Source organism: Colias croceus, chromosome 30 (genome assembly GCF_905220415.1).
Source record: "Colias croceus chromosome 30, ilColCroc2.1".
Lineage (NCBI taxonomy): Eukaryota > Metazoa > Arthropoda > Insecta > Lepidoptera > Pieridae > Colias > Colias croceus.
Genome location: NC_059566.1, coordinates 1034329 through 1058640, shown reverse-complemented (window position 1 = coordinate 1058640; position 24312 = coordinate 1034329). Strand labels below are relative to the sequence as shown.

Below are 24312 nucleotides of genomic sequence, written 5' to 3'. Positions count from 1 at the left end.
TACTAAAGTGATTTTTTTTGTATTTTTAACTAATTTAAATATTATTTTCCACAGATTTCAGATATGCAGTTGAACAAATTTTAGAAGATACAGGCAGAATTAACTTGAGGGACGTCATTACTTCATTGTACAGGATCACAGGAGAAACAAGAATCGACAGAATTGTCATAATAATTCGCAGAGTTTTCAACGTTAAGAGTGAGTATGGGAAATGGGGAATTTAGAAAGAATGAAAGAAAAAACATTTATTATAATTTACATTAAATAAGTTATATTTTATGAAATAAAGTTATTTATATACTTTAAGGGCCGATTTTTCAATCCTTGGTTAAAATTTATGCGTCCAATGAAGTATTACCCAAACATTTTAAAATGTCTCCTGTAAACTGTCAAAGACGGGTAAAGAATACATTTTTGAAATGGTAGTTTAATACGTTATTCGACGAATAAATATTAACCAAGGATTGAAAAATCAGCCCTAAATTGAATAAAAGAGTTACTTTCATACATACATAAAACAATAATTGTGATTTTTGACACGTGTGCTCGACACACACGCTCTTTTTTTAATTTAGACTTATCTAAAAAATGACTATATATCTATTTGATTTGAAACTACATTTTGATAAAAGTATACTTTACAGATTACTTCTTCAAAGTTTATTCTTAAAATATTCATAAAAAAAAATAAAAAAATATATTTTTTTATTTATTTTTTCTTACAGCAATTACCCAGTTATTCCAACGTATCAACAACATAACAAGAAAACGGGACCCACTCCATTTCTTGCAAAGTATTTTGGATTTGACACAAAAGAAAACTTTAGAAGAGGCATTTAGAGATATATCCAGTCTGACAAGAACTAATGGTAAATATATTTTATGGATAAATAATATAAATATGTAAAAAATAAGGTTTTATGGTGAATTTTGAAAGCCGCAACCAAAAAAGATATAAAAAAAGAACATTTTTTTTGAGAGTATTAAAATGCTTTTAAATATTTTATAATATGTCTATAATAATACGCAAATATATTCTTCAAAAAGACAATTTACATTTCATATTTCACCTTTTTTACTGTCTTATACTTTTAATCTTTTATTTTTTATCTTTTACTCCGTATCTTTTATACTGAATCTTTTATCTTTTGCAGCCGACGTCCTGACAATTCTGGAGAATATTCAGAAGGAATCAGGCCACACAGACATAATAGATTTCTTCAGGCAACTCATAAAAATAACTGAAACTAGAAGTAAGTTAATTTTCAATTTATCTTTTACGTTTTCAACCGACTTTAAAAAATGTGCTTGGTTTTTTTTTTACCTCAAAACTTAATCGGGCTCAAAAACATAGCTTTATAGATGTAATTTATATAGCCTATATTACTCGTGGATAATGTAGCTTTCGAATGGTGAAAGAATTTTTAAAATCGGTCCAGTAGTTCATGAGCCTATTCATTACAACCAAACAAACAAACAAAGTTTTCCTCTTTATAGTATAGTGTAGATTAATAAATAATAAATATATAATTTTTATTCTTATATTTTTTTTTCATTTTCAGCTATAATTCACGCATGGAGAATTATTACTACCATTACAAGGGAAACTGGTAAGTTTCTTTAACTGTATGAGAACAGCAATAAAACAAGTAAACCGACTTTGATATGGTTTTTAAAGACAATAATATGCTAACAATTTAAAGTATTTTGAATGCAACAGAAATAATGTTTTAGTTTTTTTGAATAATTTTAATAAATAATATTGTGATTTCTTCAAAAACAGGTGTATAGTTAAAAATATTTAACTTAGAATGTTAAAGCCGGTTTAAAAATAATTTGTTAATTTCCATAGAGATTTTTGAACCTATATTTTCATGTCCTTACTTATAAAGTGATTTTATTAAAATATAATAATCATTTTTTCTCTATTTTTGTATATATTTCCAATACAGAAAAATGAACATATATTCAAAAAAAAATGTACAATATTTTTTCATATTTAAGCTTGATTTTCTGTAAATAATATTATAAATATATTTTTTTTTCAGACATCTTCATAATAATACGTCGCTTCAAGATCTACACAACAATAGATATTATTGTTATATTCAAAACATTGTTACGTATAACAAAAACAACGAATTTGACGACCGCCATCACTAAAATATATTCCTTGTTAAATGTTCATGGTAAGTAGTTTATTTAGGGCCGATTTTTCAATCCTTGGTTAAAATTTATCCGTCCAATAAAGTGTTACACGAACATTTTAAAATGTTACCTGTAAACTGTCAAATGCGGACAATTAGAATACATTTTTAAAATGGTAGTTACGTTATTCGATGAATAAGTTTTAACCAACGATTGAAAAATCAGCCCTTACTCGAAAGTTTATTGAAGTGAAAACTTCTGTAGCGGCGTTGGGTATAAAATCTTAAACTCGCGTCAGGACACGTGGCCTGATCGAAAAAGCGTAAGACGGACTTTTTTTTTAGCCCTTATATTCCATGCGTAAGACGGATACCATTCCAAAATATCAAAAATGCTGAACGTTAATAATCAAGTTTTCACTTCTGCCGGCACTCCCGGAGTGCAACCCGTTTTTTTTTATAAGTGAAACTTCTTTATTGAGAGAAAAATTTCAAGGTCGCATCATGGCAATACCGTCACGTTATGGAGTAAGGCGATTATGGTATCTTTGAATCTAGCTAAAGAAGTTTCACTTCTGACATGTGTGCTCGGTACACACGCTTTTTTTAAATGATGATGATGATGATGATGGTGATGATGAATGAAAAAAAAGTGTGTTGGTACTAGTGTACACACGTAAGAAGTGAAACTTCTTTATGACCTTATTTTTCAAAAAATAATTTACTATATGCAACTTTACAGAAATACGTCGAATCACGCGTGGTAGGGATAAGAAAAAGATGGCGCGTAACGGAAAAATGTCACGCGTAACGAAAAAAATGTTACACTAAATATTTTTCCAACCCCGATAAAGAAGTTTCACTTCAAAAATTAATTATATACTTTTAAATTGTAATGATATAAAATATAACTATTTTTCAGGACTATTCGAATGTTTCGACATCATCCACAAACACACAAGGACTGGTAAGTTTTTTAAAATCTAATAAATTACAAAATTTATTACCTCCTGTTGGTCTTAGCGTGATGATATAGCCCTCGTCAATAAATGGGCTATCTAACTAAGAATTTTTCAAATCGGACCAGTAGTTCCTGAGATTTGGGTGTGCAACAAACAAAATAAAAACTGTTCAGCTTTATAATATTAGTAAAGATATCTATATTTTATTGCTAATTCTATCCAAATCGGCTGAGCGATATTATCACAAATTATCAAAATTAAATAATTTCACCTTTTTACAGATGTCATCCAATTCTTCAATATTTTCATCACTTTAAGCAAAACACAGAGTAAGTTATTTTATTTATTTTTACGTTAGTTACACATTAAAAAAAAATAAAGTAAAAAATATTATTTATAATATGAATATTTACTTTTTATAAAGTTAAAAAATGAGATTAATTTTCAATTTTTCAGCATAAAATTTTTAAATTTTATAAAAATGTATTTTATTACTATTTGTTGAATGTACGCTTCAATACAATTTATTCATTCAGATTTTATTTAAAAAAATGTTAAAATTTTTTATTTTATTTTATTTCAGCTCTCGAGAATTGTGTCAGAAAACTGTTGCAGTTCACTAAAAAGACAAGTGAGTATACATTATTCATCAAATGGTTAAGCATAGCGTTCGAGGTCAGAAAATGTGTATCAGAGCAATATGTGGAGTAGGGCCCTTAGAAAGTTGTCGAGACTTAATTAAACGACTCGGACTTTTAACACTTACTTCCTTATACATCTTGGAGGTTGGAATATTTGTGAAACAGCATCCCTATATTATGTACATTAAAAGTTGTCAAAATAGTCAGTACCCAACCAGGGATACTCACAGATTGCAACTTCCAATTTGTCGCACTGCTTTATGTACCTAGCAAAAACAGTCATGTTATGAGTGCGAAGATATATACATAATAGAATCCCAATGGCATTTAAGGAATTGCCCGTGCAATTGTTTAAACTTAAATTAAAAAAGTGGCTGCAATGGCATTGCTTTTATAATATAAATGAGTTATTTGCTTGTAAACACTACAGATAATAAATAATAATAACTGTAATGTAAAATTAATCTAAAAATATATTGTATTTTAGTTAGTTAAACACATAAATATTTGTATGCCATGGCGTATGTGTGGCGTATGTTTGTATGGCGAATTGTGCGGACTTTATTGTAATATATTGTAAAACCTTGTAGTTGACCACAATTCCTGCAATTAAATTATTTCATTTCATTTCATTTCAAAGACCGCTTATGTATAACGCTCGCGAGTAGTTATGGTTACGAACACGAAGTTTATTGAAAAGTTTCGAGATAATTTTTCCTGCACGACCGGATTTTATAAATAATTTTTACAGCATCAGAAGGTTAAACACTATATGCTACATTAGGTATACGATAGTACATCCGTGATACCCTGTATAATAGTCATTTCAATATCGTCACGTCATGGACGAGCACGATTTTGAATACACAGAAGTTTCACTCCTGACACGCTTAGCACGCTCATTTTTTAAATATACTAATTATTCAATTTTATTTCAGCTTTCGTCGATGCACTGTTGGTACTTTCGATCGTAACAAAACAAAACGGTAAGTAATTTTTATATATTTTCCGTAAGTTATAATAAGTAAAAATTATCTGGTTAACTTAAAAATAATCCTTCCTACTTCCAAACTTATATACCTACTTAATATTATAATATTATAAATGCGAATGTAACTCTTTCTGTCTACTGAACCAATTTGCATGATATTTGATATGGAGATATTTTGATACTCGAGGAAGGACAAAGGCTACTTTTTCCCCGGAACATAGGATAGGATTTATCCCGGATATCCCACGGGAACGGGAACTATGGGTTTTTTAAAACAATTATAATTATTAATTATAGTCGGATTAATAAATTAAATACTTTAAAAACAATATATAATTATTTATTAACAATTAATATGATATTTCTTTTGCAGATTTTACAAAACAAATTGCTTACATAAAGAACAACAAACCACCACAAAATACAACACAAAAACCAGTGACAAATGGGCCTAATAGACCTAACGGCTCTACACCTAGCTCACAAGGAAATGGACCAAACGGCTCTACAACTAGCTCACAAGGAAATGGCCCTAACGGCTCTACACCTAGCTCACAAGGAAATGGCCCAAACGGCTCTACTCCTAGCTCACAAGGAAATGGCCCTAACGGCTCTACTCCTAGCTCACAAGGAAATGGACCTAACGGCTCAACACCTAGCTCACAAGGAAATGGACCTAACGGCTCTACTCCTAGCTCACAAGGAAATGGACCTAACGGCTCAACACCTAGCCCACAAGGAAATGGACCAAACGGCTCTACTCCTAGATCACAAGGAAATGGACCTAACGACTCTACTCCTAGCCCACAAGGAAATGGACCTAACGGCTCTACACCTAACTCACAAGGAAATGGACCAAATGGCTCCACACCTAGCTCACAAGGAAATGGACAAAACGGCTCTACACCTAGCTCACAAGGAAATGGCCCTAACGGCTCTACTCCTGGCTCACAAGGAAATGGACCTAACGGCTCAACACCTAGCTCACAAGGAAATGGACCTAATGGTTCTACTCCCAGCTCACAAGGAAATGGACCTAATGGTTCCACACCTAGCTCTCAAGGAAATGGACCTAACGGCTATACTCCTAGCTCACAAGGAAATGGACCAAACGGCTCTACACCTAGCTCACAAGGAAATGGACCTAACGGCTCTTCACCTAGCTCACAAGGAAATGGACCTAACGGTTACACACCTAGCCCACAAGGAAATGGTCCTAACGGCTCTACACCTAGCTCACAAGGAAATGGACCTAACGGTTCTACTCCCAGCTCACAAGGAAATGGACCAAACGGCTCTACACCTAGCTCACAAGGAAATGGACCTAACGGTTCTACTCCCAGCTCACAAGGAAATGGACCTAACGGCTCTACACCTAGCTCACAAGGAAATGGACCTAACGGCTATACTCCTAGCCCACAAGGAAATGGACCTAACGGTTCTACTCCCAGCTCACAAGGAAATGGACCTAACGGCTCTACACCTAGCTCACAAGGAAATGGCCCTAACGGCTCTACACCTAGCTCACAAGGAAATGGCCCAAACGGCTCTACTCCTAGCCCACAAGGAAATGGACCTAATGGTTCCACACCTAGCCCACAAGGAAATGGACCTAACGGCTCTACTCCTAGCCCACAAGGAAATGGACCTAACGGCTATACTCCTAGCCCACAAGGAAATGGACCTAACGGTTACACATCTAGCCCACAAGGAAATGGACCTAACGGCTCTACTCCTAGCCCACAAGGAAATGGACCTAACGGTTCTACTCCCAGCTCACAAGGAAATGGACCAAACGGCTCTACACCTAGCTCACAAGGAAATGGACCAAACGGCTCTACACCTAGCTCACAAGGAAATGGACCTAACGGTTCTACTCCCAGCTCACAAGGAAATGGACCTAACGGCTCTACACCTAGCTCACAAGGAAATGGACCTAACGGCTATACTCCTAGCCCACAAGGAAATGGACCTAACGGTTCTACTCCCAGCTCACAAGGAAATGGACCTAACGGCTCTACACCTAGCTCTCAAGGAAATGGACCTAACGGCTATACTCCTAGCCCACAAGGAAATGGACCTAACGGTTACACACCAGGCTCACAAGGAAATGGACCTAACGGCTCAACACCTAGCTCACAAGGAAATGGACCTAACGGTTCTACTCCCAGCTCACAAGGAAATGGACCTAACGGTTACACACCTAGCCCACAAGGAAATGGACCTAACGGCTCTACTCCTAGCTCACAAGGAAATGGGCCTAACGGCTCTACTCCTAGCTCACAAGGAAATGGACCAAACGGTTCTACTCCCAGCTCACAAGGAAATGGACCTAACGGTTACACACCTAGCCCACAAGGAAATGGACCTAACGGTTCTACTCCCAGCTCACAAGGAAATGGACCTAACGGCTCTACACCTAGCTCACAAGGAAATGGCCCTAACGGCTCTACACCTAGCTCACAAGGAAATGGCCCAAACGGCTCTACTCCTAGCCCACAAGCAAATGGACCTAATGGTTCCACACCTAGCCCACAAGGAAATGGACCTAACGGCTCTACTCCTAGCCCACAAGGAAATGGACCTAACGGCTATACTCCTAGCCCACAAGGAAATGGACCTAACGGTTACACATCTAGCCCACAAGGAAATGGACCTAACGGCTCTACTCCTAGCCCACAAGGAAATGGACCTAACGGTTCTACTCCCAGCTCACAAGGAAATGGACCAAACGGCTCTACACCTAGCTCACAAGGAAATGGACCAAACGGCTCTACACCTAGCTCACAAGGAAATGGACCAAACGGCTCTACACCTAGCTCACAAGGAAATGGACCTAACGGTTCTACTCCCAGCTCACAAGGAAATGGACCTAACGGCTCTACACCTAGCTCACAAGGAAATGGACCTAACGGCTATACTCCTAGCCCACAAGGAAATGGACCTAACGGTTCTACTCCCAGCTCACAAGGAAATGGACCTAACGGTTCCACACCTAGCCCACAAGGAAATGGACCTAACGGCTCTACTCCTAGCCCACAAGGAAATGGACCAAACGGCTATACTCCTAGCCCACAAGGAAATGGACCAAATGGAACTAACGGCTCTACACCTAGCTCACAAGGAAATGGACCAAACGGCTCTACACCTAGCTCACAAGGAAATGGACCTAACGGCTCTTCACCTAGCTCACAAGGAAATGGACCTAACGGTTACACACCTAGCCCACAAGGAAATGGTCCTAACGGCTCTACACCTAGCTCACAAGGAAATGGACCAAACGGCTCCACACCTAGCCCACAAGGAAATGGACCTAACGGTTACACACCTAGCCCACAAGGAAATGGACCTAATGGAACTAACGGCTCTACACCTAGCTCACAAGGAAATGGACCAAACGGCTCTACACCTAGCTCACAAGGAAATGGATCTAACGGCTCAACTCCTAGCCCACAAGGAAATGGCCCTAACGGCTCTACTCCTAGCCCACTAGGAAATGGACCAAATGGCTCCACACCTAGCCCACAAGGAAATGGTCCTAACGGCTCAACACCTAGCTCACAAGGAAATGGCCCTAACGGCTCTACACCTAGCACACAAGGAAATGGACCTAACGGTTACACACCTAGCCCACAAGGAAATGGACCTAACGGCTCTACTCCTAGCTCACAAGGAAATTGGTCTAACGGCTCTACACCTAGCTCACAAGGAAATGGACCTAACGGCTCAACACCTAGCCCACAAGGAAATGGACCAAACGGCTCTACACCTAGCTCACAAGGAAATGGATCTAACGGCTCAACTCCTAGCCCACAAGGAAATGGCCCTCACGGCTCTACTCCTAGCCCACTAGGAAATGGACCAAATGGCTCCACACCTAGCCCACAAGGAAATGGTCCTAACGGCTCAACACCTAGCTCACAAGGAAATGGCCCTAACGGCTCTACACCTAGCACACAAGGAAATGGACCTAACGGCTCTACTCCTAGCTCACAAGTAAATTGGCCTAACGGCTCTACACCTAGCTCACAAGGAAATGGACCTAACGGCTCAACACCTAGCCCACAAGGAAATGGACCAAACGGCTCTACACCTAGCTCACAAGGAAATGGATCTAACGGCTCAACTCCTAGCCCACAAGGAAATGGCCCTAACAGCTCTACTCCTAGCCCATTAGGAAATGGACCAAATGGCTCCACACCTAGCCCACAAGGAAATGGTCCTAACGGCTCAACACCTAGCTCACAAGAAAATGGCCCTAACGGCTCTACACCTAGCACACAAGGAAATGGACCTAATGGCTCTACTCCTAGCTCACAAGGAAATTGGCCTAACGGCTCTACACCTAGCTCACAAGGAAATGGACCTAACGGCTCAACACCTAGCCCACAAGGAAATGGACCTAACGGCTCAACACCTAGCTCACAAGGAAATGGACCTAACGGCTCTACTCCTAGCCCACAAGGAAATGGACCTAACGGCTATACTCCTAGCCCACAAGGAAATGGTCCTAACGGCTCAACACCTAGCTCACAAGGAAATGGCCCTAACGGCTCTACACCTAGCACACAAGGAAATGGACCTAACGGCTCAACACCTAGCTCACAAGGAAATGGACCTAACGGTTCTACTCCCAGCTCACAAGGAAATGGACCTAACGGTTACACACCTAGCCCACAAGGAAATGGACCTAACGGATCTACTCCTAGCTCACAAGAAAATGGACCAAACGGCTCCACACCTAGCCTACAAGGAAATGGACCTAACGGTTACACACCTAGCCCACAAGGAAATGGACCTAATGGCTCTACTCCTAGCTCACAAGGAAATGGACCTAACGGCTCAACACCTAGCTCACAAGGAAATGGACCTAACGGCTCTACTCCTAGCTCACAAGGAAATGGACCTAACGGCTCAACACCTAGCCCACAAGGAAATGGACCAAACGGCTCTACTCCTAGATCACAAGGAAATGGACCTAACGACTCTACACCTAGCCCGCAAGGAAATGGACCTAACGGCTCAACACCTAGCTCACAAGGAAATGGCCCTAACGGCTCTACACCTAGCACACAAGGAAATGGACCTAACGGCTCTACTCCTAGCTCACAAGGAAATGGCCCTAACGGCTCTACTCCTAGCTCACAAGGAAATGGACCAAACGGCTCCACCCCTAGCCCACAAGGAAATGGCCCTAACGGCTCTACACCTAGCCCACAAGGAAATGGACCTAACGGTTCTACTCCCAGCTCACAAGGAAATGGACCTAACGGTTACACACCTAGCCCACAAGGAAATGGCCCTAACGGATCTACACCTAGCTCACAAGGAAATGTACCTAACGGCTCAACACCTAGCTCACAAGGAAATGGACCTAACGGTTCTACTCCCAGCTCACAAGGAAATGGACCTAACGGTTACACACCTAGCCCACAAGGAAATGGACCTAACGGATCTACTCCTAGCTCACAAGGAAATGGACCAAACGGCTCCACACCTAGCCCACAAGGAAATGGACCTAACGGCTCAACACCTAGCCCGCAAGGAAATGGACCTAACGGCTCAACACCTAGCCCACAAGGAAATGGACCTAACGGCTCTACTCCTAGCCCACAAGGAAATGGACCTAACGGCTATACTCCTAGCCCACAAGGAAATGGCCCTAACGGCTCGACACCTAGCTCACAAGGAAACGGACCAAATGGCTCCACCCCTAGCCCACAAGGAAATGGACCTAACGGCTCAACACCTAGCTCACAAGGAAATGGCCCTAACGGCTCTACTCCTAGCACACAAGGAAATGGACCTAACGGCATAACACCTAGCTCACAAGGAAATGGACCTAACGGCTCTACTCCTAGCACACAAGGAAATGGACCTAACGGCTCAACACCTAGCTCACAAGGAAATGGACCTAACGGCTCTACACCTAGCACACAAGGAAATGGACCTAACGGTTCTACTCCCAGCTCACAAGGAAATGGACCTAACGGCTATACTCCTAGCCCACAAGGAAATGGTCCTAACGGCTCAACACCTAGCTCACAAGGAAATGGCCCTAACGGCTCTACACCTAGCACACAAGGAAATGGACCTAACGGCTCAACACCTAGCTCACAAGGAAATGGACCTAACGGCTCAACACCTAGCTCACAAGGAAATGGACCTAACGGCTCTACACCTAGCACACAAGGAAATGGACCTAACGGTTCTACTCCCAGCTCACAAGGAAATGGACCTAACGGTTACACACCTAGCCCACAAGGAAATGGCCCTAACGGTTACACACCTAGCCCACAAGGAAATGGACCTAACGGTTCTACTCCCAGCTCACAAGGAAATGGACCTAACGGTTACACACCTAGCCCACAAGGAAATGGACCTAACGGCTCTACTCCCAGCTCACAAGGAAATGGACCTAACGGTTACACACCTAGCCCACAAGGAAATGGCCCTAACGGTTCTACACCTAGCTCACAAGGAAATGTACCTAACGGCTCAACACCTAGCTCACAAGGAAATGGACCTAACGGTTCTACTCCCAGCTCACAAGGAAATGGCCCTAACGGTTACACACCAAGCCCGCAAGGAAATGGACCTAACGGTTCTACTCCCAGCTCACAAGGAAATGGACCTAACGGTTACACACCTAGCCCACAAGGAAATGGACCTAACGGTTCTTCTCCCAGCTCACAAGGAAATGGACCTAACGGTTACACACCTAGCCCACAAGGAAATGGCCCTAACGGTTCTACACCAAGCTCACAAGGAAATGTACCTAACGGCTCAACACCTAGCTCACAAGGAAATGGACCTAACGGTTCTACTCCCAGCTCACAAGGAAATGGACCTAACGGTTACACACCTAGCCTACAAGGAAATGGACCTAACGGTTCTACTCCCAGCTCACAAGGAAATGGACCTAACGGTTCCACACCTAGCCCACAAGGAAATGGATCTAACGGCTCTACTCCTAGCCCACAAGGAAATGGACCTAACGGATATACTCCTAGCCCACAAGGAAATGGACCAAATGGAACTAACGGCTCTACACCTAGCTCACAAGGAAATGGATCTAACGGCTCAACTCCTAGCCCACAAGGAAATGGCCCTAACGGCTCGACACCTAGCTCACAAGGAAATAGACCAAATGGCTCCACCCCTAGCCCACAAGGAAATGGCCCTAACGGCTCTACACCTAGCTCACAAGGAAATGGACCTAACGGCTCTACTCCTTCCTCACAAGGAAATGGACCTAACGGCTCTACTCCTAGCCCACAAGGAAATGGACCTAACGGTTACACACCTAGCCCACAAGGAAATGGACCTAACGGCTCTACTCCTAGCTCACAAGGAAATTGGTCTAACGGCTCTACACCTAGCTCACAAGGAAATGGACCTAACGGCTCAACACCTAGCCCACAAGGAAATGGACCTAACGGCTCAACACCTAGCTCACAAGGAAATGGACCTAACGGTTCCACACCTAGCCCACAAGGAAATGGACCTAACGGCTTTACTCCTAGCCCACAAGGAAATGGACCAAACGGCTATACTCCTAGCCCACAAGGAAATGGACCAAATGGAACTAACGGCTCTACACCTAGCTCACAAGGAAATGGACCAAACGGCTCTACACCTAGCTCACAAGGAAATGGATCTAACGGCTCAACTCCTAGCCCACAAGGAAATGGCCCTAACGGCTCGACACCTAGCTCACAAGGAAATGGACCAAATGGCTCCACCCCTAGCCCACAAGGAAATGGCCCTAACGGCTCTACACCTAGCTCACAAGGAAATGGACCTAACGGCTCTACTCCTAGCTCACAAGGAAATGGACCTTACGGCTCTACTCCTAGCCCACAAGGAAATGGACCAAATGGCTCCACACCTAGCCCACAAGGAAATGGTCCTAATGGCTCAACACCTAGCTCACAAGGAAATGGACCAAACGGCTCTACACCTAGCTCACAAGGAAATGGCCCCAACGGCTCTACTCCTAGCTCACAAGGAAATGGACCTAACGGTTACACACCTAGCCCACAAGGAAATGGCCCTAACGGCTCTACACCTAGCTCACAAGGAAATGGACCAAATGGCTCCACCCCTAGCCCACAAGGAAATGGCCCTAACGGCTCTACACCTAGCCCACAAGGAAATGGACCAAACGGTTCTACTCCCAGCTCACAAGGAAATGGACCAAATGGCTCTACACCTAGCTCACAAGGAAATGGACCAAACGGCTCTACACCTAGCTCACAAGGAAATGGACCAAATGGCTCCACCCCTAGCCCACAAGGAAATGGCCCTAACGGCTCTACACCTAGCCCACAAGGAAATGGCCCTAACGGCTCTACACCTAGCCCACAAGGAAATGGACCTAACGGTTCTACTCCCAGCTCACAAGGAAATGGACCAAACGGCTCTACACCTAGCTCACAAGGAAATGGACCAAACGGCTCTACACCTAGCTCACAAGGAAATGGACCAAACGGCTCTACTCCTTCCTCACAAGGAAATGGCCCTAACGGCTCTACACCTAGCCCACAAGGAAATGGACCTAACGGTTCTACTCCCAGCTCACAAGGAAATGGACCAAACGGCTCTACACCTAGCCCACAAGGAAATGGACCAAATGTACCTAAGCCAGGCCAAACATGTGGAAACAAGCCTGGCAGTCCCGCCTCTGGCAACCAGCCTAATGGGCCTGGCAGTGACATCGATCTGGGTAAGGAAATATTTATTTTGTTAATAAAACAACTAGTTTTCCGCCCGCAGCTTCGCGCGCTTTGTCTTAAACCTAGAAATTTATATGAACTTAAACCTACCTCGGTTAGCATCGGTTGCGTAGTTTTAAAGATTTAAGCATACATAAGGATATAGGGACAGAGAAATCAACTTTGTCTCTCTCTTAAAGACATGCAATTTATATACAGTACAATTATTCATATTGTAGTTGATTTAAAACAGAATAAGGTTTTCATACTTTACTTTCTAAATTTCACAAATTTCATCCAAATAATGACGACATTGATGATTTTATACATTTCATAAATATTTTTCTACACTAATATTATAAAGAGGAAAACTTTGTTTGTTTGATTGAAATGAATAGGCTCATAAACTACTGGACCGATTTTAAAAATTCTTTCACCATTCGAAAGCTACATTATCCACGAGTAATATAAGGCTATATAACAGCAACAGAGCCACGCGGGTGAAACCGCGCGGCACAGCTAGTTTTCTAATGTGCCAAAATGGAGATCGAAGAAAGCACACAAAATCTTTTAAAGTGAAACTTTTATTACATCGTCTCATACTTTTTGGTCTGTGTAGCGCATGTCGCGTGACGCACGATACGTACGATAATTATCGTACAAATACGATAATTTTTAGTTAAATGTCTATAGTGTGAATAAACGTTTCACTTTTACCGTGGTTTCATAAAACCACACAACATTTTTTTCTCATTTAATTAATATAATCTTTTACATTTTTAGACCTGCAAGCGCTTCAAACTGTTGTGGACCTTCAATTCGTGATTCTACCCCGAGGACCAAGGAATACTAAAAATTGTTACTGTACTTGCGACAGTCCAAGAGCGCCAAAATTGATCAGAATGAAAGATTTGCCCGCGGGAAATAACTAAATATTACATTTATTTAGCTAACTGTTTTCAATTGTTTAATTTTTTATCAATGAATTTGTGTTTATCATAATATTATATATCGTACACGATTTGTATAATGATTTGTGTGTTTTGTAAAACTGTAATTTCATAATATAAGTATGTTTGTCATTGCAAGAATTTTTTCTTTTATTTCTGACTAACCACTCGTCCTTTTATAACCTATATACTTAATTATTATAAAACAAAAATAAAATACACCCACAATACACCCTATGCCTTTCACGATTCGACACATTATCGTATCTTTTTTGCTAGCGAAATCAATCAGAAATACAGTCAACTCATTATCATTTCGAAGTTATAAATATAACATTCTCTTAGTAATAAATTTTCGAATATTGTGTCAGCTATCAATATTGTAAACGCAGAAATATCCATCTCTTTTATGTTTAAAAAAGTACAAAAATTTTTTTTTAAAGAAAATCATGGTAAATTTTCATTTCATTATGTGAAGATTAGATCGGGAATCTCATCATAAATGATTATGATCAAACTTTATGAAGACAAAATAGTCCTTTATCGTAATATGATTGGTGTGTAACATAGTTGTGTAATAATTTGAGGCTCAATCTAGACACGCATCGGCTAGTTTTAGACAAGATTTCATTAAATACTAGATTTCCGCCCGCGGCTTCGCCCGTGTTTTCAAAGGAAAACCCGCATAGTTCCCGTTCCCGTGGGATTTCCGGGATAAAATCTATCCTATGTGTTATTCTGATGTATAAGCTATATTGTGGTAAAGTTTCATTCAAATCCATTCAGTAGTTTTTACGTGAAAGAGTAACAAACATCCATACATCCATACTTACAAACTTTCGCCTTTATAATATTAGTCTGATGTTCGATTTCATAATACAAATGAATTAGAATTTTGTGAGGATTAATTAAATAAAAAACGAGATAGAAAGTATGTAGCAATTTATTTGAAATAAAACATTTCATCAGTACATAATATGGGGCACTATAATATTTTTTTCACATTCATTTAAAATAAACTGGACGTCGCAGTCATATTAGTAGACTTTCCTAAAAAATACTACAATCTACATGATACAATATGTTTACAATATTATGCTTAAAATTATTATACAATGAGAAAAAATAGAAATAAAAGAATATCAAAACATTACAAATATTTTTACACTTCGTCTTTCTTTCTTCACTCGTTGTTATAAAATTTTCATATAAAATTTTACGCATTAACTGCGTACAGAAGATATTAATAAAGATTTGTATAAATGTAAAATTCAATGTGTTTTACACGTAAATTTTACATGTTATAATAATATCACTTGCTTCAAGTAAGGCTGGGCTACTCCATGTTAATTTAGCAATGACTAACATATTAATTATTTGTATCTGTATTCTACATTCTGCAAATAAAGCAATTTGAATTTGAATTTGTAAAGTACCGGTTAGGGAAAATATGATTTGCGCCATTTGTCAACTTAATAGAGGACGTCATAATTTTTAACATTAACTTTAACTGCTTGTGTTTCACCGGTTAAAGATATTGTTAACGTTAAATAAGTCAGAGGCGTCAGCAAAATGAGATGACATTTGGCTTGCGACTATGACAAGTTTAAGTTTAACTGTGTTTAAGTTTCACTATGCTAAACTTAGAGCTTAATGCTCTAAGATGCTAAAAATACGCAGGTGCAACACATTTTGCAGTCACTGTAAAAGTCACGGACAGTAAGATTTGACATTAATCTTTACTATGACTAAAATATTGTGCAACCAAGCCTTAGAACCAAGCCCTTCTTAAGTTAAGGATGACTATTTTAGAGAACTATTTATTGTGACTTTTAAATGTAAAATGACTTCGTGAATGAATTTGCTCAATGCTCAATGCTTTTTAAATGTAACCCATTTCCATTATGATTGTTTTTAGTTAAGTATCGACTTAGTAATATTACTTTATCGATTTGCAGTATTTTAGATTAAGCTTATTAATATTGTATAACACTAAATTTACCATACATTGAATTTCAGGAAAATAATGAGTACTTTCATTTTATTATTTGTTATCATTGTTAAATATCAAGTTTACGTGTAAAATATATTGAATTTCGTGCCAAAAATTCCTTTTATTATTAGTTTACATTAATAAATATGACAAAAAAAATACGATTCGAATTCTTTTGTTATTTATGAGGAATAAATATCAATGTGTGTTGTGTACTTTAGTACAATCAAGTTTACGTGTAAAAAACATTGAATATCGGGAAAATAATTCGTACAAATATTGTTTTATCGTTTATTTTCATTTCACAATAGTTACAAATACAATTAATTCTGCCATTATTCTGTAATATTTTCTGTATTATTCTGTACACTGCATTATTCTGTTATTATGCCATTATTCTGTTATCTCACTCGGCACCCCCGTAAGTGCCGTAGGGCACATCTAGCGGCTGTACCCTTATTTATTTTATTTATTTGTTTATTTATTCATTATTCTGTTCTATCTCACTCGGCACCCCCGTAAGTGCCGTAGGGCACATCTAGCGGCTGTACCCTTATTTATTTTATTTTATTTATTTGTTTATTTATTCATTATTCTGTTCTATCTCACTCGGCACCCCCGTAAGTGCCGTAGGGCACATCTAGCGGCTGTACCCTTAGCGATGCGGTAGTTCCGACCGACTCCTTTGAAAGTGCCCCGACCGAACACTTCAACACAGACACGCACACGACGACCGTCTGCTAGACGTTCCGGTTTCCTGTAAAATGTATACAAGTATTAAGTAAACCATACTAATATTATAAATGTGAAAGTAACTCTGTCTGTCTGTCTGTTACTCAATCACGCATTAACTACTGAACCAATTTGCATGAAATTTGGTATAGAGATATTTTGATACCCGAGAAAGGACATAGGATAGGTTTTATCCCGGAAATCCCACGGGAACGGGAACTATGCGGGTTTTTCTTTGACTGCGCAGGCGATGCCGCGGGTGGAAAGCTAGTTGTTAATAATTGTAATACTAATATTGTAAATACCAAAGTTTGTGAGTAAGGATGTGTGTGTATGTTTGTTACTCTTTCACGCAAATACTATTGAACGGATTACAATGAAATTTAGCACTAATGATGATGAAGAGATGGTATCTTGGATTAACACATAGGATAGGTTTAATCCCGGAAATCCCACGGTAACGGGAACTATGCGGGTCTTTCTTTGAAAACGCGGCCGAAGCCGCGGGCTTAAAGCTAATCATATATAATGTTACAATTCTTTATAAAGAATAGTGTGGGACACCATTTTTATGTTAACATAGCTTTATAGGAAAAAGGAACAGAGGGAGACAAAAAATTAGATGGGAGGATGATTTAAAGGAAATTGTAGGAGGAGCGACCTGGAGAAGAATAGCACTTCAAAGGCAATCATGGAAGAGTTTGGAGGAGGCTTTTGTCGAAAGGCAAGCAAGATACCCAGAAGAAACCTAGTTAAGCTGTTAAATTATTATTACTTGTAAATATCTTGCAATAAAGGCTTTCATTCATTCATTCATTCATTCATAGGGATGTAATATCGTGCTGTATTTTACAAACGAAATATAGAAAATGTTAAGTATACGCATGTGTATCAAAAATGGTTATAGAAATTCTTTTTGAAATATTGAACATTTGTAATTAAGCAGATAAAAATAAGTATTCTGCGTGTATGGCTGTATGTAACATGTAAGTCTGCCTGTCTCTGTGACTTGGGCGCGAAACACTGAACACTTGTCGCTCTGTGTTTGTTTGTGTAACACTGAACACTTGTCGCTGTGTGTTTGTCTGTATGTTTGTGTGACACTGAACACTTGTCGCTGTGTGTCTGTCTGTATGTTTGTGTGACACTGAACACTTGTCGCTGTGTGTTTGTCTGTATGTTTGTGTGACACTGAACACTTGTCGCTGTGTGTCTGACTGTATGTTTGTGTGACACTGAACACTTGTCGCTGTGTGTTTGTCTGTATGTTTGTGTGACACTGAACACTTGTCGCTGTGTGTTTGTCTGTATGTTTGTGTGACACTGAACACTTGTCGCTGTGTGTTTGTCTGTATGTTTGTGTGACACTGAACACTTGTCGCTGTGTGTTTGTCTGTATGTTTGTGTGACACTGAACACTTGTCGCTGTGTGTTTGTCTGTATGTCTGTGTGCACATCTCACCCGAACTTGGCCGTGTCCGGTTCAGCCTCGAGCAACTCTCTGACGGGCGACTTTGGCGCGGCCGCACTGAATGCATCTAATTCTGCTACCATGAGACGGGCGTATGAACGCCATACTGCGCCGAGTGACATTCCTGTAGAATCAAATAAATTATCTAGAAATATATATCAATAAAAAATGTAAACAAAATTATAAAATTATCAGAAATTATATTTAAAATGGGACCACACGGAAGGCACACGCTTTTAAATAAAAAATAATCATTAGTAACATAACATAGTTTATTTATCATTTTATTTGTTTTTGTTCGTGTTTTTATGTTATTAATTTAAGTGTTTGTCTCTTTTGTTGTTACTATTTCTTGTTGTGGTTTTTTCTTATTTAACTTTTATGTTTTTTATTGTCTTAATGTCGATGTACGTGTGTGTTGTGTGTTGTGCTGTCCTTGATAAATAAATGTTTCTTTCTTTCTTAAAATGGTCTTCCCAGAGCAGTAGAATGTTCTGTGGTAAAGAAATGGAACCAAAATAAATAACAACAAATCAAATCAATTCAAAAGAAATCAAGTCTAATCAATCGAAAACAAGAGAAAACAAATAATTTTTACAACAGAATACACATACACGGAAATACTCCAAACTATCGAATTGTGATACAAAAAATATATAGATAAAATAAAATGAAAACCTTACCAGAATCCAAAAATATAGCTCCAGCCACCGATTCAAATAGATCTCCCAACGCTTTTGGCACCTCCACGTCTTCAGCTTGCTCCATTTCATCCTCTTGTATTAAATAGTGCTAGAGAAATAAATAATATTTTGTATCGATAAACAAAAACCTTTATTGTAACTAAAACAGAATAACTTACATTTAAGACTAGCTGTGCCCGCGGTTTCACCCGCATTGCTCAGCTCCTGTTGGTCTTAGCGTGATGATATATAGCCTATAGCCTTCCTCGATAAATGGGCTATCTAACACCGAAATAATGTTTCAAATCAGACCAGTAGTTCCTGAGATTAGCGAGTTCAAACAAACAAAATTCAGCTTTATAATATTATTATTGAGTATAGATATGATTAAGCTTTTGCATTTAACGAATATATACAGCAGATAATTTTACATGGTCCTTCGAGCCGGATGTCTACATTTGAATGCATTTATCATGTATAACATAACACAAACAGACAAAAACAGTTATGTTTTATATAAAATACATTAGTTACTACACAGGCAGTAAAAATAATCGTATTTGTAAGTGACACATGATTCCTTATGTGTATACCGCCTCTCATTAACAATACTAGCTTCCGCCCGCGACTCCGTCCGCGCGGATGTCGGTCTTCGCGTGGATGGTTTATTTCTCCATTTTGAGTAACTCTGACAATGACATCTTTTAAATATCTATTATAAAGACCAAATACGGCTCGACCTATAATACGTACGATAATACGCAACGTGTGTTCGCGGTTCTACAGAACAACGTCTATGGATAAAACTGAAAAATTAAGATAATTTTTTTCTACGTATTTTTCCAGGATAAAAGTATCCTATTTTACGCCCAGGATAATAAGGTATAATTATACCAAGTTTCATCCAAATCGAACCGTTAGTTTTCATGTGATGTCTTCACATACAGACAGACAGACAGACAGACAGACAAAAATTTTTTTAAACACATATTTGGGTATGGTATCGATCCAGTAACACCCCCTGCTATTTATTTTTTCAATATTTTCAATGTACAGAATGGACCCTTCTACAGATTTATTATAATTTATATGTATAGATAATATTATACTTACATATTATAGATATACATATTTAAAAATAAATCAGTTACCTCTTCACTAATAGAGTGTCCATTCTCCTCTTGTATTTTCACGTATTTAGTTAATACTTCGTTCAAACCAGGCGACATGTGACGGAAATATCTGAAGAAATAATTATTATTATTTAACTTTTATTTAAAATAAAGTTCTTTAAATCAACTTAGAACTCAATATTAATAATGTTAAAGTGTAATTTTGTATGCTTATCTGTGTAATGTGTATTCTAAGTCCGTAAGTCGTGGCTGTGTCTGTTTTTATATCAGATAGGTTGTATGTCAAAGTCTGTGTTTTATGTATGTCCTATCTATTTATATATTTGTCTTGCCTTTTCTACATAATATGTCAGTCTGTGTGTCGGTTTTATATTAATATCAATGTCTTTGTCATTTTGCGTCTTTAAATCTCTGGTCTTAAACCCATGTCCATATCTGTCTGAATTTTGTGTGTATTATATTTATGTCTGTTTTATATCAATGTGTGTGTGGTTTTATATATATGTTATAGTCAAACCTCAGGTCTGGCATAATGACTCTGTCAAAGCCCAAATGATTGTATTATTTCGGCTTTTTACTAAACAATTTTCGTCAGTCGTTGTCTAGCTTATGCGAGTGCGATGGCTATGCTGCGTATATCTGTCAGTTTTTATGTGTGTGCGATGATGATGTACATCTATTTTATGTGTCACTAAGTCTGAGTGTATTGACACGGTTACATAAAGATTCATACTTTATGTAACTGTGTCTGTGTGTGTATTGAAGAATGTCTTTCTGTTTCTGTACCTTGTTTTTATTGTGGGGAAATCTTCTTAGATACCCACGGCTCCCGGAGGTGGAGCCGTGGTAATGTCGGATTTTTACCGACTAAAACCCCACTCTGTTCGCGCTGCTTTGGAGTACCTAGTTGTATGTGTTGTGTATGTATGTCCGTGTGTATATCTGTATATTGAAGAATGTCTTTCTGTTTGTGTAGCTGGTTATATGTTGTGTATGTATGTCTGTGTGTATATCTGTATATTGAAGAATGTCTTTCTGTTTGTGAACCTAGTTGTATGTCTTGTGTATGTATGTCTGTATATTGAAGAATGTCTTTCTGTTTGTGTAGCTGGTTATATGTTGTGTATGTATGTCCGTGTGTATATACATACTTGTGGAAGCCGTGTCTCGCGGCGAGTGTCGCGAATATGGTGTTGTTGACGAGCGCCGAGCGCAGGTCGGTGAGCGCGCCCGGCGAGTGGCGACGGGCGTCTTCGTATAGGTGACGTGTTATGAGATAGTCTGTTAGTGACAAGTATTTATTTATTTTGGTGACGCGTTATTTATTTATTTATTTATTTATTTATTTATTTATTTACATCACATAGAACTTACTATCATTACAGGATTCTAACCTAATTCAACAGTGTTCTTTTATAAATTAACAAAAACAAATCTCATCTCATCAAACATCAACATCATTAAAATTAAAAATAAGTACTACTTAACAATTATAATCTCAATACAATTAACATTCCCGATAGCATAAAATATATAAGAGCACCTTTGAAAAATCACATATATGTACAGTTAATATGTATTATCCATACTAATATTATAAACGCGAAAGTAACTCTGTCTGTCTGTCTGTTACTCAATCACGCCTAAACTACTGAACCAATTTTCATGAAATTTGCTATGGAGATACATATTTTGATACCCGAGAAAGGACATAGGCTACTTTTTATCCCGGGAAAATGAAGCAATCCCGGAAATCCCAAGGAAACGGGAACTATGCGGGTTTATCTTTGACTGCGCAGGCGAAGCCGCGGGCGGAAACCTAGTTTTATATATTTACTAGCTTACCGCCCGCGGCTTCGCCCGCTATCTCTAAAACGATTTGAGATTTAAACTATCCTATCTCTCAAGTTGGATCGAACTGCACATGGTGTGCACGAATTTTATTATAATCGGTTAAGTGGTTTAGGAGTCCATTGAGGATAAACATTGCGAAACGAGAATTTTATATATAAGAAGATCTTTGACTTACAGTACAAAACATACCAACACGCACAAAAATAACAATTATTACAATGTTTCACTAAAAATAAGGCACAATTAAAGACGAACGATACAATTTTAACATTAAATATACATGTTAGATAGGCATGGCATTTGTAACTAAAGAGATACGTGGGAAGACATTGCATCAAATATTATGTGACCTAACGTAATGTAGCTATAGTCGAGCCAATTTAATAGGCAACATTTGACGTCTATCAATTTTATCTTCGAAGAGAGGTAACCTGCTTAAAAACATCGATTAAAGTGAATTAATCGATACGGATTTGAAACATTTCTCAATCGAATTTATTAATTTATGATGATTTTTATTCACAAGTAATCAATGCATTCGATTCTAGATGTCAGATTTCGATTTTTGGAGTAACGTCTCAGGTATTTAAAAAGAAAAAAGGTTTATTGATACAAAATTGTAGCGACGTCAGTTCTTCAGTTCAGAAATTGTTTAGTATGTTTAGAATGGTTTATCAGTAAAATGAAATCTTAAAATTACTTGTATCGGTCATAATTATTATAAATATGTAATCGTAATTGAAAAAAGTTAAGCAAATGTGCAGTTCTAACAAAACGAAATATCATGTTATTCTATGTCGTCGTTACTAGGTTACGTTGTTGAATTTTGTTGAACTGTCAAATGTTGCCTATTAAAATGGCTCTACTATAAGTCTAAGTTGACGCTTTCACAGTGACGACATAAAAGAATTAAACAACAACGAAAACTCGATAGAACTTATTTGTAATTAAATATCAATAGATCGATTGTCTGTATTATTCGTGTTTGCGCATAATTCTAACAATTTTAATGAAATTATAACGTAACTTACCCAAAATAGCATCACCAAGGAACTCCAATCTTTGATAACAGTCGGTCAATCTATTTTTCTGATGCGACGCGTGTGTTAGCGCTTGTAGTAATAAAGACCTATCTCTGAACCTATACTGTAGGGTCTTCTCTAGTTCTTCGTAACCTACAAATGGAAGCTTATTATAATAAATAAATAAATATTTCAGGACAATTTTCGCACACGGCACGATCTGATCCCATACTAAGCTTTCGCTTGTATTATGGAAACCAGATGGCTGATATACATACATATATAATTTTAAATAAATACTTATATAGATAATTAACACCCAGACACAGAGCAGACATCTATGTTCATCACACAAATATTTGCCCCGGGTGGGAATCGAACCCACGACCTCTGGCTTGGAAGGCAGGGCCACTACCAACCACGCCAACCGGTCAGTCAATCAATTATAATAAGATTCTCAATTGTACTGTTTTTTGGCTTTGTTACCTCAGAAATTTTGATTTTAGAAACTTTTTTGGTTTATTTATACAAAGTACATTTTGATCATTCAGAACAACTTTAGAAGCTATAGGGCAAAAATGGAATCTATTATTAGAATATTATTTTTAGCCAACTTGAAAAAAGAGGTTCTCAATTCAGATATTTTTGTTGGTTTTGTTACGTCAAAACTTTTGACTGGGTGAATCGATTTTGATAATTATTTTTTTAAGGCTGGTGCTTGCCGTGTGGTCCTATTTAAATTAGATTTAGTTCTGACAATTTTAAGACTGGTTTTACGGTTGTGTGTTTAACTGTATTTATGTTTTTGAAGTGAAACTTCTTTATCGGGGTTGGAAAAAAATTGAGTGTTACATTTTTTCGTTACGCGTGACATTTTTCCGTTGTACGCCATCTTTTTCTTATCCCTACCACGCGTGATTCGACGTATTTCTGTAAAGTTGCATATAGTAAATTATTTTTTGAAAAATAAGGTCATAATGAAGTTTCACTTCTTACGTGTGTACACTAGTATACGC

At 38.2% G+C, this 24312-nt stretch overlaps 2 protein-coding genes across 2 annotated transcripts in view; one reads left to right on the top strand and one right to left on the bottom strand.

Moving 5' to 3' along the window:
- The first annotated feature begins 588 nt into the window (after window positions 1-588).
- Window positions 589-14469, top strand: LOC123704512 (collagen alpha-1(I) chain-like). The gene is made up of 12 exons (XM_045652892.1): window positions 589-631; window positions 726-869; window positions 1155-1253; window positions 1563-1610; window positions 2049-2189; window positions 3070-3114; window positions 3391-3438; window positions 3693-3740; window positions 4689-4736; window positions 5115-5768; window positions 11007-13469; window positions 14242-14469. The coding sequence occupies exons 1-12, from the start codon at window positions 589-591 to the stop codon at window positions 14388-14390; spliced, it is 3930 nt and encodes a 1309-aa protein (XP_045508848.1). The 3' UTR covers window positions 14391-14469.
- A 2528-nt stretch (window positions 14470-16997) lies between these two features.
- Window positions 16998-24312, bottom strand: part of LOC123704798 (endoribonuclease Dcr-1) — a 48920-nt gene continuing 41605 nt past the window's right edge. Inside the window, exons 37-42 of the mRNA XM_045653299.1 lie at window positions 23306-23449; window positions 21572-21701; window positions 20439-20529; window positions 19288-19396; window positions 18596-18728; window positions 16998-17158 (exon numbers count right to left, since the gene is read on the bottom strand). Of these exons, the coding sequence (XP_045509255.1) occupies window positions 17002-17158; window positions 18596-18728; window positions 19288-19396; window positions 20439-20529; window positions 21572-21701; window positions 23306-23449 (764 nt within the window). The 3' untranslated portion in view covers window positions 16998-17001. The remainder of the gene's footprint in view (window positions 17159-18595; window positions 18729-19287; window positions 19397-20438; window positions 20530-21571; window positions 21702-23305; window positions 23450-24312) is intronic.

Coding starts and splice junctions, on each gene's coding strand:
- LOC123704512 (XM_045652892.1), top strand. CDS start 589: ATGACTATATATCTATTTGATTTGAAACTACATTTTGATAAAA. Junction 632..725: donor GAAACTACATTTTGATAAAA/GTATACTTTACA, acceptor TTTTTCTTACAG/CAATTACCCAGTTATTCCAA. Junction 3,115..3,390: donor CCACAAACACACAAGGACTG/GTAAGTTTTTTA, acceptor ACCTTTTTACAG/ATGTCATCCAATTCTTCAAT.